Genomic DNA, 16,927 nt, shown 5'->3' on the forward strand with positions numbered 1-16,927 from the left:
GCACAGGTGTGTTTGCATGGTCACGCGTGTGTGAGAGAGGAAAAAGACGGAGAGATTGAGGTGCACATGCAGCAGTGGCTCAAGGTTAAAGACAAAAGCAATGGGACTGTCTTGGGGGAGCTAAGTGGAGCATAAGCCAATGGGAAGTGGAACAGGAGCAGTTGTGAGAATAACGGTGCCCCCCCACGGGGCCAAGGAAACGAGAACAGACCAAGCCGGTATCCAGGACAACTCAAGACGGTGTAAAAAAAACAAAAAAAACAGGAGGCGACAGAGGAAAAGATACATAAATATTCAGAAGTACGAAATGAGAAACTGACTTTAAAATGTGTCATAAATAGAAAAAGCCTTCATTGTTGTCCTGAAGAATGTCCAGCAGCTTGTCAGTGTTTCATGGACTTTGATTAGAGTCATGCGGTCAGCACTGATTAAGATATTTCATACTTCCAGATTAGGCTGGAAACACTCTTAGCATGGCTATGTACATGTCGTCAGATAAGACGTGCCTGCAAGCATGTTGAGCTCATTTATTGATAAGAAAAACCTCTTTTCCACTCCGCTCTCTGCAGAGAGGAGGTTATCAGGATCGTATCATATTTTCAGCGATGGTGCAGCTGTGCTTGGTATGCTGTGTGCACGGTGTTGTGCAGGGCTCTCCTTCATGTGCTTGGAGGGGAAATGCAGGGAAGACTCAGTAGCACCACAAGACCAATAAAGGAGGCCTCACTCCAGTCTGATAGATAAGGCTAAAAATAGCCCTGCGACTCCCTGAGTGGGGATTACACTTCATCAATGCCAGGCAGAGGCACAGAGGCAGGGTTTAGAGTAGAGCAGTGCAGAGCTGGGCTTGGTACCCAGCGAGCATCTATTGTCACAGGAAAAATTCGAGTGCAGCCTTTGGTTTTTTGAGTAGAATTGGGGCGGCAGGTTTGCATCTCCGGGGATTGTGAAAACCTGCAAGATGGAGGGAGGAAACTCCTTCTGCTTTGTTTATTTGAGTCTAAAAATGTTTGGGCTTGATTGGACTGGATGTCGGTAGTGTGGTCGCGGCGGTTAGCCATATTTCTTTATTTTGTATTAAAGTCTTTATTACAGGGCTGTTGCAGACAGGAGCTGTGAGGCTAGAAAATATTACAGGTTTGTGAAGCCGACAGAACATCTCACTTCGGAGAGGCTACATGTGTGAAAGGGAGCACAATAAGCACTGATTTGGTAGTTTAAAGTTCAGAAGACATCTAGTCTAGGTTAAAATGGGTTATATTTGGCATAGAGACAGATCTAGACTAAACTGTTGTTACCCCTGCCAAGGAGGTTAATGTCTTCAGTTTGGCTAGTTTGTTTGTCAGCAAGATAACGGAAAATCTAGTGGCCTGATTTTCATGAAACTTGGTGGAAGAGTGTAGCATGGACCAAGGAACAAGCCATTACATTTTTGTGTGGATACACAAAGTATTTTCACTTTTGTTAACATTGTGAGAGAGTATAGAGGACGTCTGCGTCAATTAGAATGATTGCATTTTAAATAGGGGTATAAATAATTATTATATTTATTTTCAGATAATCAGCCAACTATTTCTTCACCTAGTTGATTTATAAGTTTGCGTATATCACAATTTCTCACGTCCTATATTCTAAGGCAGTGGTTCCCATACGGTGTGCTGAGGCTCACTGATGAGTCATGAGGGAAGTCCAGGTGTGCCGTGGGATATTATTGCAATATGCAACTCTACAAAAAGTTCTCAGTTAATTTTTGATTTACTGTCTCAGTTCTGTGTACTCGTTCATTTCCCAATACAAGGGTTAATTCTGTCCCCACCAAAGAAATCCTTCATCAACTTTCCCATGCTCTGGGAGCTTCTCCGATTGGCAAGAATTTGTTGCCTCTGTTGGTTAAGTTGGTTATAGAGGCTATTTCGCACAGATATGAACACCGGTGTGCCTTGAGATTTTGGCTAGCTCTTTGGTATGCCATAAAAAGCTTAAAAACCAAAGTTTAATGCTAATCCATAACCCTAGTACATTGTAATGCTGTGTAGAGCTGGGGAACAGAGGCCCCTTGGAGAGCACACATGTTGAAGTAGGAAAGACTGGAATGAATCCACCAATGAATCATTTTAGTACTAATTTCAAATGGATGCAGGTCTCACTAAATATAGCCACTGAAGAACAATAGCCTGGTTTTAACCTAGATGTCTTTTGACCTGCAAATCATCAAATCAGTGCTCACTGTGAGCGGATGTGAACAGGGATTTGATTTGATTGATGTTGGAGAAGACCTGATTTAGTGGGAAGGAAGACAGAGTTCATATCACCAATCTCAGCTGGTTTAGACTTCTTTCTTGTTTGTGTTCCATTTACACTGATACTCTCGGCTCTGTATTGGCTTTATATCGCCGTTCTAATCCTCTCTACAGGTAGACCCTCCGTCTCCCTCCTTTCTTCTCATGCCTTCTTCGCTCTGTCATTTTTTCCGCTGACAGACAAGCAAAGCATCCCCTCAAGTTAAACCCGCCTCACCTGGCACCCGCTCTCCTCCCGGCTGGGATTTCTCCGGACAGCGATTAAATTAGCCGTGCTCACCCAGCCGCCTTAGCCTCACCTCCATCCCCTCGCTCTCTCATATCCCACCTAGGCTTAACTCAAGCGAGGCTTAGCAAAAGCCAGAAAAGGGTCTTGGCTTGTCTGTCTGTCATAGCTTACTGGGGAGGATTGCACCGCTGTGTAGGGATTTACTGGCTTTTATCTCAGTTCATGGTTTTGATAAAGAAGTGAAAGCAGGCCAAGTTATTTTAGAGGTCGCCTCAAAATTGCCTTATAGAAGAAACTGTTAAGTATGTTTACAGGCTGAACAGCCAGACAGCGTCTTCATTTTCAGAACAATAACTTGCATCTCTCAGTGTCTCTGTGGACCCACGTCACGAAAACAACTAGAACTAGAATTGAACTCAGAATAGATTTACATTGTTTTCCATGTGGAGATATATTTTTCCCTCTCTTGGGGATTCTGCATGAGCGTCCTCTGGCAGTTCAAAGCACAAACACCCATCAACATGACGGCCTTGTAATAAACTCAGCACTCATCCATATGTATTTCCCGACTGGACATGTGTCCTCTGTCATCATGGCTGTCAGTCCCTGTGTGGCTACCCTCTGACCCGCTTTAATTCACCGTCACTGCAGCTTGAGGCCGTCTTGTCCTCATTGTTAAGGCCTGAGTCACCGTTAGGTGACAATGCATCGCAGTGAATCATGGCTGACATGCAGTATTAGAATTGCAGAGTGCTTTGACATCATTTCTGTGGAAACTTTTTGTCAGAATACTTTCAAATAGAAAGTAGATATGGTGTTGTTAAGGATTTTAAAAGTTTCATGTTCATCCAAATTACAGAAATAATTTTTCTCCTTACCCATGCAGATGCTAATATTATGTTTTTGAATGTTTCGAGTATCTCAAATAAACTCAGTTCACCTCAAGGAGGATGAGCTGTGTGGGCGTCTGATGTTGGCATGTTGTCAATTCAGTTCTTTCAAAGTTCCTCTGAAAGTCTGAACCATCCCCAAAAAATATTTTCACACCAGGAATGAACCTATGATTCAATTCGATCCGGCACAGACCACCACTTTTGTCTCACTGAGGTGCGGCTATTTGCTCTAAATCAGAATTACAGGTGTGAAGCCTCCCATAGACCACTAAATCAAACTAGAAAGTCTGGACCAAATAAGATGGGTCTGAAAGAGCCCTAAGAAGAAGAGTTACTACTCTGTTGGTCTTTAACTGCACACTGTTTTGAACCATCGAAACTCATGATTGTAAAGATCGTAGAGGCTATGTTCAGACAGACACTATGTTGTCTGATGAAACTGATCGCTGCTATTCCATAGCTGTAAAATTCTGTCTTAGAATACAGTGTAGTGCAGCCTTTTGGCATCTTCAAATTGAAGGTTTTTTTTTACTAGCTTACAGAGAGCATATTAACTAGACAACACTCTTGGAACACATCAGCTATCGTCTGCTGATGATTTTGTTTCTGGGGGTAAAGGCCATTGTTTCAGGTCTTCTGGTGTAGCCAGCCAAGAGAGGTTCTTGACCTGGATATCTCAGTTACCTAATCTCTGTATACGGATATCTGCACGATCAGACGATAGCAGAGCGGTTTTGAGATTGCATTCTGGCTAATGTGTTCTCTTTTGCTCTTCACATGAACTGTTTAACTGCATTCCACTAAAGTCTGCTCAAACGTTCTCGACCCAGAATGCTTTTGATACCAAAATCTAGTCCTTTTCCTACAGATTCTGTATTCATCTACAGACATCTCTTTATAGAGATCAACTACATTGGCATTTTCAGAAATTCTAAAAGATGTAACATTAGTTGAGAAGCCATGTTCCTGAATGTTTTGCATATTATATATATATATATAAAAATAGACAAAATAAAGATAAAGGATTCGTTGGATTTGGATCCAAAATGAAACAAAATCAAAACCCAGTTCCTGTGGCAGAAGTTTCAGAGATGATTAGGACTTATAAACATTTTAATTAAGAAAATGTTTTTCTGTAATTTGGATGAATTATAATCCTTTAAAAAGTAGTTTGTGTTGCAGACAGGGTTTCCTTTTTTCACTCGTGCTTGAGATTAGTCTCTATAGCTTTATCTCTGTTTCCTGTAGTTGCCTCCATAGAGCTTTTTCTTTTCCTGCCTGGTCTCCATTTCCGCCTGTCGCTCTTTATTTCCCATGCCCAACCTTACCTCTCTGGGGGGGAGGGCTGTAGGGGAGGGTTGCAGAGCTGAAGAAGACATCATTTCAACTCCGCACCCTTGATCTGATGCCCAATGCTTCCATGTTTCCAGGTGTCACATATGCTGCAAAGGGCTACTTCGACGCTCTGGTGCGGATGGGCGAGATGGCCAGCGAAAGTCAAGGCTCTAAGGATCTTGGTGAGTCCTCGTAGTGGCTGTAGCGCCCCTGGTGGGATGGAGGGGGGTTGCACAAGCAGATGGTGAATGGAATGGCTCGTGCTATATAGCAGAAGCAGCTGATGACCAACTTGAAACTGGACATACATGCATACATGGCCATTCTTCTGGTATTTCAGTGCTTAAAGACTGTAAATGCTAAAAACACAGCATAAGTCTGCAGTTTGGCGCTTATTTGATGCATTATCAACCCCAAATCATACAATCAAACACATTCTAATTTGGGAAGAATTAATTCTGCACGTTTGTCACAGCATGCCCATTTAGTTAATCTCTTGTTTCCCTCGCATTCAGGAAAGATAAAGGCTCTCCAGTTGTTTTTCTGTTGCACTGCTGTGAGCAAATAATAAATTCACAAATTTGTCTGGCATTTGATATTCACAAAAGCACACATGGTGAGGTGGATTTGCTCCATTCATAATAAGCCCTCAGTATATTTACAGTGCTAATGAAAAATCTTCCTCTTTGACTGCTGCTTCCAGCAGGATGTGAGGAACAATTTTCCCAGCTCGCTCAGCTCTCACTCGGTGTGTTGGATCAGCTCTGGTTCTGCTCGCTATAGACGTACTTTTACTGATGCTTTGCATAGGTGGGAATTGAAGATAGCCGAGTCACAGGTAGGAGCATCTATAGGCTTATATATAAACATTGTGTTCTATGCAAAGTTGCGTCATAGTTGTAGACCCAGTCACATGCTGGGGAGTGTGACGAGTCAGCGTTAGCCCTGCATCACTGCATCCTCTTTGTTCCTTTACCCTGATGTGACTTATAGCAGATAGCAGGGGTGGACTGAAACAGCCAAGGAGAGGATGGACAGGAAGGGGGGTGGAGATGATGAGGGGAGGGTAAAACGGGGATATCCGAGGCGAGTGAGGAGGATATAAAAGCAGCATTCATTATTCATGGGGAGCCCTTTTTGGGTGCTTCCTCGCACTTCTTTTGGATCTTCATCACTTCATTTTTCCTCCCTGTCTCTTTGAGTAAATACACTTCAGCTTGCGTACCCACTCGAATTGTGAATGGTAAAAAGCTCATTGCTGTCCCTCCATTCAGCTTCAAAGCTGTAATTCGTGCAGCAATCTCGTTCCGACCACTTTAAGGATGTTTAAGGCTGAATGTTCCTCTACTTCCTGCTATAACCCTGCAGCTTTAATGAACATATGAGCCTATGATTCATCTTAAATGTTCAATTATTAAGACTTTTGTAAAACAAGTCTGAGCATGGACATTTAAGTGTAAATACTACTTTGTGTCCTGCAGATTTTTACAACTCCAAAACAGCCATCAGGAATAGTTTTCGAAATTTTCTGTTAAAGTACAGTATGAACATAGCTATGATTTTACAGTGCATCCAAGTCAGTGTGCAAAATTCTTGTGCCTCACAATGATGATTTTAAAAACTTCTCACAAAAACTTTTGTCATGGTGTGCAAACTCATAAATATCCCATCATCCATCTGTACATCCTCATTTCCATCAGCTTGGTTGCTTTGCTGTTGTGCCTTTCATGTTTTCTGTCTTAACATGACTGTGCCTTTGTAGTCTTTTGTCTGCATGCATGTTGGGGTTATTCTTTTTCGATTTATTTTTTTCTGGCAGCCTAACCATGACTCAGCAGCCCTTTAACTCAGCAGAACCTCCCTCCGCCTCCAGTCAAATGACAGACTAGGCTGAGCAGAATGGATTGATGCCGTCTCCACATATCAGCAGGGCTCAGAGCAGCTGAGGTCTGTGCAGACTGAACGGGGGAATGGCTCTGACGACGCTTATTGCTTCGTGAACGCTTTAGCATATTCCATTACTTGTGTTGAGCCTCACGGCTTCGGTAAATTATCTGAGAAAATGCAAATTACCTGGCAAAATGCAAAGAGAGTGAAAAATGCAGTTTAAAGAGGATAAATCGAAACTTCGGGTTGGATATAATGTCAGTCTGCAGGGCTGTAATAAGTCATGTACATAATAGCTCTGCCACATCAATCCATGGATGACAACATTTCCCACAGATGGAGTATTTGATTATGGGTAGGGTCTCGTGATAGTGGGAAGTGCCGACACATCCCAGAGTAACTAATGAGCTGACTTTTGAAGCCGTTCTTTTGCAGCAAAGCCATTTTTCCTGATCTCTACAAATGACTGCATCTTTTCAGCATAGTTTTACACCTGGGTTTCCAATCATTCATTTGAAAGGCGGGAATAATAAGTAGAGAAATATGATCATAATCCAATTGAATATATCTTAGAAAACATTGAATGGTTAAAATAAAGTCATAGGTATCATTTCAGCCGTTTTCCTCGGTGTTAACTTACAGTGCCTTGGACTCGTCATAAATTTGATGACTTTAGACAGACTTGACAAACTCAAAAAGGACTTGTGACTCGTCGTGGACTTTAACACCGATGACTAGTGACTTGGACTTGAGCCTTTTGACTCGAAAATATGTGATGCCTTCCCCCAAGCTCAAAGATTAAAAAGTCTTTTATTTGAAGAGTATTAATCCACGAATCATTTCATTCCTGTTCATTTCCTCAATCAAGTGAAGTCAGCATTATTCATTCTCAGCAAGTCGACACCAGATCCACCTTTTTAAACCAATCCGACAGCATCCAATCAAGTTGCATGAGAAAACTATGAAGAACTTGTTATGTTACTGAGCTCTCGTTTGGAAAGAAAATGTCACCAAAGATCATTTCGTTCTTGTACAAAAAGTACGAGCTGGTCAACATATAACGAATTGTAATATGCAAAATGTGCGGGTCAGAAAGTACAGATGGAGAGTCAACAGCTTCCAGCTTCATTCAACATTTGAAGTTGCACAAAGAATGGTAAGTTGAGGCTCTGTTGTTAAAATTACATTACATTTCATGAAGAGCGCACTATGACTAAAGTTTATGGGACTTTCATGTCTTGACTTGGGACTTGAGTGCAAGGACTTGAGACTCGCCTGTGACTTGCAAAACAATGACATGGTCCCACGTCTGTTATAAAGTAATCAGCCTTCTGTAGTCTTGTATATTACAACGAGAGGTGGTGGTGGTTTGCCAAAAGTCAGGATTTCTCTCTATTTTCCTCTAGAAGAGGTGAGGAGAAAATTTGAGCGCCGTTGTTTTGGCATACAGTAAAGTAAGAAAAAATCTCAAGCTGCTACAGTAGCTTATTAATTAGTAGATAAGAAGGATTGAGCATTTGGTTGCATGTATACACAAATGTGTGTGTATGGCTGTATACTTCCTCAGCCAGCACGTGTCTCTAACTGTGGCCCCAGCTAAGACCACGGAGCCACAGATAAAGGAGTGTGTGTGTGTGTGTGTGTGTGTGTGTGTGTGTGTGTGTGTGTGTGTGTGTGTGTGTGTGTGTGTGTGTGTGTGTGTATTTGTGTGTTTGTCAGGGATAATCACTCACCCAGGGCTTTACCTCACACTTCATAATTGATGAAGACTGAAGGCAGATTTGTAATATTGGCCAACTTGTAATTGTGCTTTTAATTGGGTTTTGTTGAGGGAGAAAGTGTCTGGGAGCGACGGAGCTGAATTAACATGGCCGGACTTTGGACTCGCAGAGCCTTTCTGCCAGAATTCACTTGGACTGTACTGGCTGAAACAATGTAATTAATCAGAGTATTAAGATGAACAGCAGCTAATGGCATTAGCGCATGAACAGAGGATGTGGAACTGCACGTGACGGGGCGAAATAAGGAGAAGACTCAGAGTTGGGTTTGAGAAATTGATCTTGATGGAGAAAGTGGAAAACATCGTGTAGGGTGGAGAAGCACTGGACTGTTGATAAATCAACTTACTTAATTAGCATCACTGATCATATTCAGCCTTAATGGATAACATCACTTCTGTTCTCCATCTCCAAGTTAAAAACTGGCCAGAAAAAACAAGCAATTAATTCTATTCGTAGTTGTTGTACCATGAAAATTTAATGCATTACAGATTACTCAATAAGTTACGTCACCATAAGAGCTTTGCTTATGCAATAGCTGACATAAATGTGCAGTCATGAATTTAATTTTAAAGGCTGAGACGAGCGATGTTCAGTATGAATTTTGCACTGAAGTAAATTGATACTCTTCTGTGTCATTCAGTCTGGAGATAGTAACTGCATGCAGTTTTTCCTGCAGTGACATCGTGAACATAGCTGTGCAGGTATGTAAGGCATCTCCCAGAGTGAAACGCACAAACGGTACGTCAACCTACTGTAGCTTCCTGGTTTAATAATGAGTGTCAGGATCCACACAGTTTAGGGTTTGGTGTTGTTTAGATTGAGATTCTTGTGTTAATTATTGGATTTTGTAAAAAGAAACAAACTCTGCTTATGTTTCAGCAGATTTTAGGCAGCTATAGTCATTAATTTGTCATAAATCATGAAGTATATTGTTTTAACTTCTTGGTTAAGTCCAATAAATACAGCTCACAGTCACCTTATTGAAGGTGCTGAAGCTAACAGATGTTTTACGGGGGTCCCCAGTGGAAAATGTACATCAACAAACTAATATTGTATAGTTGCCGATGCTTTTTGCTGTCATTAAAAAAATAGTGACTCTTCAAAAGGAAAATCAAAGATGTATAGATACTCTGTATTATGCCATGAACCAGTTGAATGTTGTGATGTTGCAGTGGCGCTGCTTGAGATTTCTCCCTCTGCAGTGAGTGTCTGCATTACATATTCATAAGTAAAACACACATTTTCTTTAGTTAGACTGCATCTTTTTTTGAGGCTGTCCCTATGAACAAAATGCCGTGCTACCTCTCAACCTCTTAAATTAGTCATCCATGTTGACTTTTGATGGTATAAAGGTATTACAGTATACCATGATACTAATAAATCCAGACGGCATGATTTTCAGTATCGTTAATAATGCAGACACTCCTTTTTATTAAAACGATAATAGCTGAGCAGCTGAGAAACATGGAGTTACAGGACTAGTTAAAGAAAAAAGTGCTTCTGTCCCCATTTTGGATTTAGTCCCGATGATAAGGTAAGCCAGCAAACACTGCAGGCCACTGTTCACTTCGTCAGAGTCGTGTAGCGGTGCGAGTGTGTAAAAATATGAGAGAATAAGAGAGTGACACAGAGCGTAGGAAAAGGTGAGCAGTTGTCAATGTGGCAGTAAATGTACAGTGTACGTTTGGGTTTGTCAGGGAGCAAACACTGCAGCTCCTCACATCAAAGCAAAATTTTACACGAAAACTGTCATAGTTGTGGTACCCCGGTAAGAAACACCCAAGTCTAAAGTGGACGTGAAACCGAAATATCAAGGAGGTCAGCATCAATTTTAACCAAATGTTGCTTAGCCTGTTTGCTGACACACGCAGCAATTTAAGACATCTGCATTGGGAAAAATGTAAAAAAAAGAAAGAAAGAAATGTTGTGACTCCTGTTATGAAGCAAACTGCAAAAGAAGTTGCTACATGCAGATGTTCCTCTCTGGGGAAGTTTCTACTGTGTGTGACTGTAGCTTGTAATTTACTGGAACACTGGTAATCCGGTGTGTCACTTTAGAAACAGCATCCGAGGCAGGGGAACAGTTTAATGGTAGATTTCATCTGCCTTCACACACACACATATACACAGATACACGAGCAGTAAACTGTAGAAGCACACAAGGGTGCACCCTCACATGCCAGAGCAGGCGTTGCTCAAACTGAGTAATTAGGACACAAAAAAAATTACATGATAATTATCCACTTTGTAGCCCAAAATAATCTGACTCACATCTCCTCATGGGGACACTTGTTTATGGAGAGGGGTGTTGTTTATCACACAGCCCTGACAGCTCGGCACAGGAAGAGGAAATGATGCCTCACTCTGCTTCATTCAGTCATTCTTAATTTTACACGATGCTGTCGGAGTTTGAACAACTGCTCTGCCGCATGGCTCCCTGTGCGGAGAGACGAGATCCTCCACGACTGCAGTGTGGAGTGTCATCCCACTCATCCTCTCCTCTTTCACTATTGCTCTCTGTGTCTGCGAACGCCCCCGCATTGATGTGGGAGCGCAGGCAGCCCTGGGAGAACACGCCGACTCTGCACACATTTCTAAAAATAGATGAAACGAAACGCCTCGACTGGAGCCGCTTCGAAGTAGGAGGAGAGAGCCGGAGTACGATGCTCGAGCTGCAGCCCAAAAATGGCTCGTCGGTGATGTCAGCACCGTGAAAACACCATCGTCTTTCTTCCGTATACTAAATATGGACATAGTTGTGAGAAAAAAAATAGGAAGCTCCTGCAGTTCCGGCTCTCCTCTCTGACCATATAAGGGCCCCGCTATTGAGATGCAAATTTGGGCAGAGGTGGTACTCACTCAGGTCTGTGCTCTGGCACACAAACCTGAAAGAAGCACAGGCACAAAGAAAAATTTTGGCTTTGCTTTATATAATCTGTGAATGTAACAGAATTCATATCAGTAGATGCTCGATCTGAACCTCCATTTTACACTGTTTGAACACATGCACATTTCTGCACCTCTCTCATCCTTCCAGCTGTTGCTTTTCATCCCGACCTCCTTGAAGGAAAAAATTCACACGCTGCAGTATGTGACGGTGGATAGATTTACATCAGATATTAAAGTTGATGTTGTAGAGGGAAAAAAAGGGGTTTTTGTTTGAACATTTATCTAACCAGGACAGCCCAACTGAGATTGATCAAGAATGTCCTGGACCAGATAGGCTGCAGTAACAGTGAGTTATGGACGAGCAACATAAAAACTGACATTATTTGTATAGCCCAGTATTACAAATCACAGTTTGCCTTTACAAAGTTTATAGTTTGCGACACCTTTGATTGGGAAAAGAAAAATATGTAAGAAACCTCAGGGAGAGGAACAGAGGAGGGGTCCTCCTCCCTGGATGGACAGACATGCGATAGATGTCACGAAAACAGAACAGAAAAGAACTTCAGGCGTCACCAGTGGGACCTGGTTAAAGTTAGATAAAGGCCAAATGTGTGTCAAAATACCATTTTAAATAAAATATTGTGGTGCTGCAGAGGTGTCCTGGCCAACGCATCATTCTCTAGACTTCAGAAAACGTCTTTGTTAAGTACAGATCTTTGAAAAAACATAGCACACTGTAAGCATTTAAATGTGTTTTTCAATGAAAGTGGGAATAATCATGTAAAAATTATCCTTTCCTCTAATATCTCAAATCATATCTCAGTTGCAATATCAGTCAAAATAACTGCAATTAGAGATTTCTTCAAAATTGTTCAGCCTGCTGTCCATCCCCTCATTGCCCTGGTCCCCCAAGAATTTAAACATACTTTTAACAGAAGTGTTCTCGGTGAATGAAAAGGTTTTTACTTTTAAATCAGCTTTCAACCCAGATGTTTCTTACTTATCTGTTCTTTAACGATTTTTGTAGCGAATATTTTTTATTTATTAAAAGCTAAAAATAATGACCCTAAAGATTTCTTACTGATTTTCCATCTACTTCCCAACTAGGTATGTCCTGCAAGGCGTGACCATGAGCTAATTAACATATCCACATATTTTATACTCCATTTTAGGCTCTAATTAAATTTTCCCTTCATCCCTCTCATCTAATTCTCATCATTCTCTCATATATTCCCATTGCCAAGGGCTGCACACGCTTTAGCATAACATCCATCTCATTAGAACAATTTAAGGTTAATTCACATGGCCAAATTTGAGGTCCAGAAAACAATTACCCTCTGGTTAATTAATTCATGAGGAACACAATTTTAGGAGAGTGCGTTGGCCTTCAAGGCATATTCCCTCCACTTCATCAGACAGTTATAGCGGGCTTTCACAAACGGGAACAAGGCTCTGATACGAGCAGTGATATCACAGACTCGATTGGGCAACAGCAGGGGAGAATGTAATTCCGGTGGGTCAAAAATACAAAATTTCCTTCCTGTGGTTCGGTATTCATCAGTGGATTTTACCATATAATTTTCTCCTCATTTGTCTCTAAAATAATTACACTTCATCTGGGAGAGAAGTGGTTTAAATCACCACTCATGCTGCACAACTGAATGGCAGCAGCAGAAATATGAGCACTTGCTCCTGGAAGCTGAGGTAAACAAAACCGAAGATGAAAGCAATAATAAAAACTCATAAACAAGGACAGGGGAGCGACATCTTCAGCAACACTCTGAGACCACAGACCGTTGTATTGCTTAGTCACCAAGCATCTCTTAGGAAAATTCTTCCTCAACATTCGCTATCGTTTTCCCTCCGACTGTGTCGCACTTGAAATCTCACGCTGCTCAGTTTGAGGAAAAACTGGTGACCTCGTCGTGACCCTCGTTTTTCTCAGGCAGCACAGGCTGAATTTCCCCCGAGCTTCAACCCCAATCTGAATTCAGCCAGCGTTCGTTGTGCATAGAGAGAAACTGCAGCGAGAGCAACTCTCTCAAAGCATTTTCTTTTCCTTTTCCCCCCGCCTTGTCATCTCACCATCTCACAATGTAATAGTTCTCCCACTCCCACGCACATTATCCTACAGGGGACGGTTTCTGCTTGTGTCCAACCTTAAAAAGACTGATTTGTGGCATTTTGAATCATCAGTTGATGACAAGTCTGTGAACAAAGTCAGACCTGAGGGATATTACTGGAGTTTAGACTTAATTGAGTTATATAATGCTGAGTGATTGGTGATGTGCTGTCAAAGTACAGGATGATTGAGCCTTTTTAGTGGAAACTTTCTTTTCATCCGCATGTTGAAGTTTCATCTCAAGACAAGACACACGGATGGAAAACTTTCAGCGTGTTATTTTAGCGTTTATCTTTCTCTCCAAACTTGACACATTTTTCCCATGCAGGCTTAGGATTCGATTTTGCCTGAAGGTCACAGTAATGAGGTGTCCACAGGCACTTTTGGACCAACCAGATGGGGCAGTTGAGCCAATTCGATGGACATTTGGGACCCAAGTGCTAAAGGCTGACCAGAGGGCCAAGTGGAATGACCAGAGGGGTACATGGATAAACTTCTGGGGCAGTTGCTTTATGAAAGGTGTTACCAGGGCCACTGATACCCGTTTTCTACAAGGAATCAGATCTGTTCTGGAGTGTGCACCAAACCTTGAACCTTTGTCCAACCAAAATTGTTGGTGCAATGGTCACACAACCCCAAGGAAAGTTAGATTCACTTGGCTAACCGTTGTGTCTTGGGCTGCCAGGGCTTGACTGCTGTGCACCACAAAATGAGCCATCAGCTCCCAGGCTAAAGGTAAAATGAGTGTGGGCACACCTGGTGAGCCAGCTTGCTCTTTGTGGTTCATTACCGTTCAGATACGGCGCTCCATTGACAGTTCATTTGTGAACATTTAACATGTGGGCAATGACTTGAAAAAGACTTGAAAATAGAAGTTTGCAGAGGAAAAAAAGAGAGCTCATGCTGTATCACTCAGACAAAAATCACTCTGTTTTTCACTAGGTAAGCCCACCCCCTAGCCTGACAGCCACATAGGACAGCTAATAGGGAGACTGCTGTGGCAGTTGGTTCAGAACCAGAAAAGTTGGTCCCATCTGGAACCAAAAAATAGCAGGTTTTCCTTGACCTGAAGTGGGATCCAAAGTAGGCATGTCTTATTCTTCTTCTTGTCCATTGTGTGTCTGTTGTTGATGAGGCTTCCTAGATTACAACAGATTACAACAATACTCAAAACCCAGCCTGGTAGCTAGATAGCACCAAGGATCCAATAATCCAGAATGCAAATGTAATACTGGTGTATGTGAGGGGCAGTTGGAAGTTGGGCCAAGCAAGGGGGTTACTAGAGCTACCGAGAAGGACGGTTAGGCTACCCAGAGGCTGTTTTGCCAATCAGCGTGGGCACTTGAGTAAAGTGTTGGCAGTTGGTTCAACAGCACAGGCTGTTGGGCAGAGGGGCATTTGTCTAATGATATGGACACTTAGGCAAACAGAGGGGCACTTGGAGCAGTCAGGTGCCCCTGTAGTGTAGTGTTAGGGCAGACTTGAAGCCCCACTAAGGCACAGACATATCATGCTTAAATAAGAGGGCTTTTGGCTCTAGTTTTGGGTCTTTTTCTCTCCAACCTGTCATGTATTTTAATCTCCATCTGGGGTCAACTGACTGTTTAATTGCCAAAACCCAAGTGACCAATCTCTGATGGGAAACATAGCTATCCTTCGTCTGTTTGCACGTCATCAGACCTGTACCACTGTACCAATTTAGCTCTCCCTTACTGTTTCTGCCCTTTAGAAAGTCCTTGTCCTCCAGTCACCTCAGGAAGTGAGGGAGGATGCAGGGGAAGAGAGGGAGAAACAAGAGACACGTAGGAAGAGGAAGGCGAGACAGAGAGCGATGTTTTCCCGCCTCATTAGCAGCCTTCAGGCAGTCTCAGGTCAAATCTAAACCTCCGTGCCAACGGAGGACTAAGGATCGAGTACCGTCACTTTGATCACCCCCACCCGCCATTCATTACTACATCCCATACCACCTGTCTGTTGCTCTCCCACTGTCTCCGTTTCATGTTTCTGTCACATTCATCAGCACTTTCAAACAAACTGTCTTGCCAACAGTAAGCTGCACATCTTTTTGAGTGCCAGTTAAGTTACAGAAAGAGATCGGAGAGGGATTGTGTGCTGTTTGAGCGAAGGAAATAGGCTGTTAATGTGGCTTTAATAACGTGTTAGGCTCTATGAAATGTCCTTGAGGTGTCGCATTGTCCTCGATGTGGGGATTCAGCCAAATGGTGACTTAATGATGCTGATAATAATGCGAAGTACAGGCTGTGATCTGAGGCACTGCAGAATTGAATATAGTGCCAAACATCCAGATCAACACACACACACACACGCAAACATGTTGTAGCCATTTATGTAAGACCAAATCAATAGACAACAGGCAGGAAAAGACAAGCTGGGAATCTGTTTTTAGGTTTTTAATGCCTGGTTTTTCCCAATTTATAAAATTAAAGCTTCAACGTGGCACCACTTGTCAACTCTTTGTAAGCTTATTTTCACCAAGCTATAATGTGAAGCTGTCAGTGAATCCCCACACACTTTTGTCTCTATAACGCCTTTTAAAACAATGCTTCTATTTTTTGTTGTGGTTGCTGAAGAAGCACATGTTTGTAAGCCCGCAGTCCTCTTTAATTCCCTGATTTCGGAACTCAGTGTGCAAACTCTGTAGGGACATACAGTGAAAGGGATGGAGCAGGTGATGGATCACCTTAAGAAAACAGTTTAAAAAAATCTTTATTTGCCTTTTTCCCTCTGTGGGACCCAATTAGAGGCCAGGAATGATGAGTTACAGTGGATGCCAGAGATCATATTGACCAGCTGAGGTCCATGTGTGTTTGTCAAAACAAAAAAAGCCGTCAGGTTTTATCTCTGTCTTTCCCCTCACGCCATCCATCCCTCGCTTCCAGCTTGCATCTGCTGGCTCAGTAATCAGTCTCCATTTTGCACCCCATCAGCCACCCTGTAATGATTATGTATAGCTAGTCATTCATATCGATCTTATGTAGCCTGATTTCTTTTTAAAAGCATTCATTTTTCTTTTCAATACACTCCAGAAGTAAAGCTGTCAAACGGAGCTCGGCTGTGACATGACATGCATACAAGTGTCATCAGATTGTGAGGATTTGTGTCGTTAATGTAATTTATAGCGGGGAACATGACAGCGTGGTTAGTTTAAACATTTGAGCCTCTGTATTATTGCCAGCACATTGCAGGATTACAGATTATATTCTTCCACGCTGGACTGTAGATATGCAAAATGTTGATAAATTGGTCTTGTAACTGCAACAAAACTCATCATTGTCAAGTCACTCTGTTGTCAAGTAGATGCTTAAAATGTAAATTGTATTTGCTGTAGAGTGTGCACATGTCCTCGGGTGTGTACATGGATGCAGCCGGCGTTTAGAGGAATTAAAGACCCAGAAGAGCACAACAATAATGGTGTCAATCATGCAGCTTTCAGGAGGACAAATCTCCCTGCAGCACCTTGTACTCCCTCC

General features: G+C 42.3%; 1 protein-coding gene across 4 annotated transcripts in view; it reads left to right on the forward strand.

Moving 5' to 3' along the window:
* baiap2b (BAR/IMD domain containing adaptor protein 2b) overlaps positions 1-16,927 on the forward strand; it is an 82,564-nt gene that overhangs the window by 21,756 nt on the left and 43,881 nt on the right. For 3 of the 4 annotated variants that reach the window (XM_084741200.1, XM_084741203.1, XM_084741204.1), the window contains exon 3: positions 4,853-4,939. The exons of the other annotated variant lie outside the window; for it this stretch is intronic. In XM_084741200.1, the coding sequence (XP_084597326.1) occupies positions 4,853-4,939 (87 nt within the window). The remainder of the gene's footprint in view (positions 1-4,852; positions 4,940-16,927) is intronic. 4 annotated transcript variants of the gene reach the window in all.

This window comes from Lutjanus erythropterus, chromosome 17 (assembly GCF_056507025.1).
Source record: "Lutjanus erythropterus isolate fLutEry1 chromosome 17, fLutEry1.hap2, whole genome shotgun sequence".
Taxonomy (NCBI): domain Eukaryota; kingdom Metazoa; phylum Chordata; class Actinopteri; order Lutjaniformes; family Lutjanidae; genus Lutjanus; species Lutjanus erythropterus.